Source organism: Austrofundulus limnaeus, unplaced genomic scaffold (genome assembly GCF_001266775.1).
Source record: "Austrofundulus limnaeus strain Quisiro unplaced genomic scaffold, Austrofundulus_limnaeus-1.0 Scaffold1679, whole genome shotgun sequence".
Lineage (NCBI taxonomy): Eukaryota > Metazoa > Chordata > Actinopteri > Cyprinodontiformes > Rivulidae > Austrofundulus > Austrofundulus limnaeus.
In genome coordinates, this window is record NW_013954081.1 from 26,833 (window position 1) to 28,381 (window position 1,549).

The 1,549-nt window shown below is 40.4% G+C and overlaps 1 protein-coding gene across 1 annotated transcript in view; it reads right to left on the bottom strand.

The window, feature by feature from the left end:
- tmprss15 (transmembrane serine protease 15) overlaps nt 1-1,549 on the bottom strand; it is a 31,757-nt gene that overhangs the window by 13,727 nt on the left and 16,481 nt on the right. The window contains exon 20 of the mRNA XM_014033260.1: nt 319-442. Coding sequence (XP_013888714.1) covers nt 319-442 — 124 coding nt within the window. The remainder of the gene's footprint in view (nt 1-318; nt 443-1,549) is intronic.

Sequence of the window (1,549 nt, forward strand, 5' to 3'; positions counted from 1 at the left end):
GTCTGGGTCTCTGCTGAGGCTGCTGCCCCCGAGACCTGACCCTGGATAAGAGGAGGAAGATGGATGGATACCCCGAGACGTTTGCTATGACTTGACTTTTTATAAATAAACTGAATTATATTGAAATAATTCTCTACCCTGCTTTAACCAGTAACCTCCTACCTTACACTTAACCCCTAACCKTAACTTCTAATTTTTAACCCCTAATGCCATCTGCTTCTGTAAAGATGGATAACACATTTCTGACTGAGAGTGTCCTCAGTCTGCAGTTAATAATGGTAAAAAACTGTCAAAAAGGTACTGACAACTGAAGGTTACCTGTGTCCCAAGTACTGACAGATAAAGTCAGACAGGTAAGAGTTCCAAGTGTCAGCACACACTGGGAGCAGAAAGGAGATGACCTGAAAATGAAGGCGACTGGAACCATTTACCTGTAACACAACTGAAGCACACACATACACAGGTGGTGTTCATATTACTGTGAAGTCACCTGAGTGTCTCAGATGTRTACCAGATAGGGTTCAGTTCATTTGCATCTTTGCCAAATAATACCCCTACTTTATACCCAGCAGGTTAAGCTTTGTACCAAATTGTATTTAAGTTCTAGATTATTATGACCCCCGCACTTGAAGCGTGAGAGTCATATTGTTTTTGTACTGTTTTATTTATTTATTTATTTTTGTTTTTTCAGTCATTTTTGCCAACCGTAACACAAAAACGGCTGCACCGTGGTCAACATGAAATTTGTCAGGGCTGTAGATGAGTCTGACCTACACTGCACCAGCCAACGGTTTTACTATACACCCCATATTTGAGGAGGGGGCTCCTTTCAAAGAGGGRGTGTCAGGACATGAAAAAATGTTTATAACTCAGAAACTGTTCAACATAGAAGCTTCAGATTTCTTTTGTTGTTAAGCTCTGATGAAGCTCTATCCATCAGGCCCACCAATCAGTGCCCCCCACTCTCCCAGACCCCCAATTTATCTGAAAAAGTGGTATCTGGACATACAAAAATGGTTGTTGCTTAAAAACTATTAAACACAGAAGCTTCACATTTTCATTGGTTGTTTAGCTCTGATGAGGGGCTATCCATCAGGTTAACCAGTGGCCCCCCCCCAAAAAAAAGACCCCCACCCAAACTACTACAATTTTGAGATGCACCTAGTAGCATGTCATTTATTAAGAATAAATACTTCTGAGTTCTGGTGCATTTGTGCGTGCGGGGGTCATTATGTTACCGCTATGCGGTATCTAGTTCAGAGCCATACTGAAAGGTTTTTAAAATAAATACATCAGAGCTCCTCAGCCGAAAATGCTAAAATAACATAAAAGTAAATTAGAAAAAGACCGTTTAAATCATCCCTCTTCTTGCCGAATGTCATCAGTCTTAAAAATCTAAATATTGCAGGTTAAATTCTTCTAACAACTTCCACACTTCATAAGCAACACCTACTGTGTACTTTTACTAAGGTCATGTACACAGTATCTACTTTACAAGAAAACCTTTGACCTGTGTGCAGGAAGAAGCTCATGAATGTGTGGCAATGTG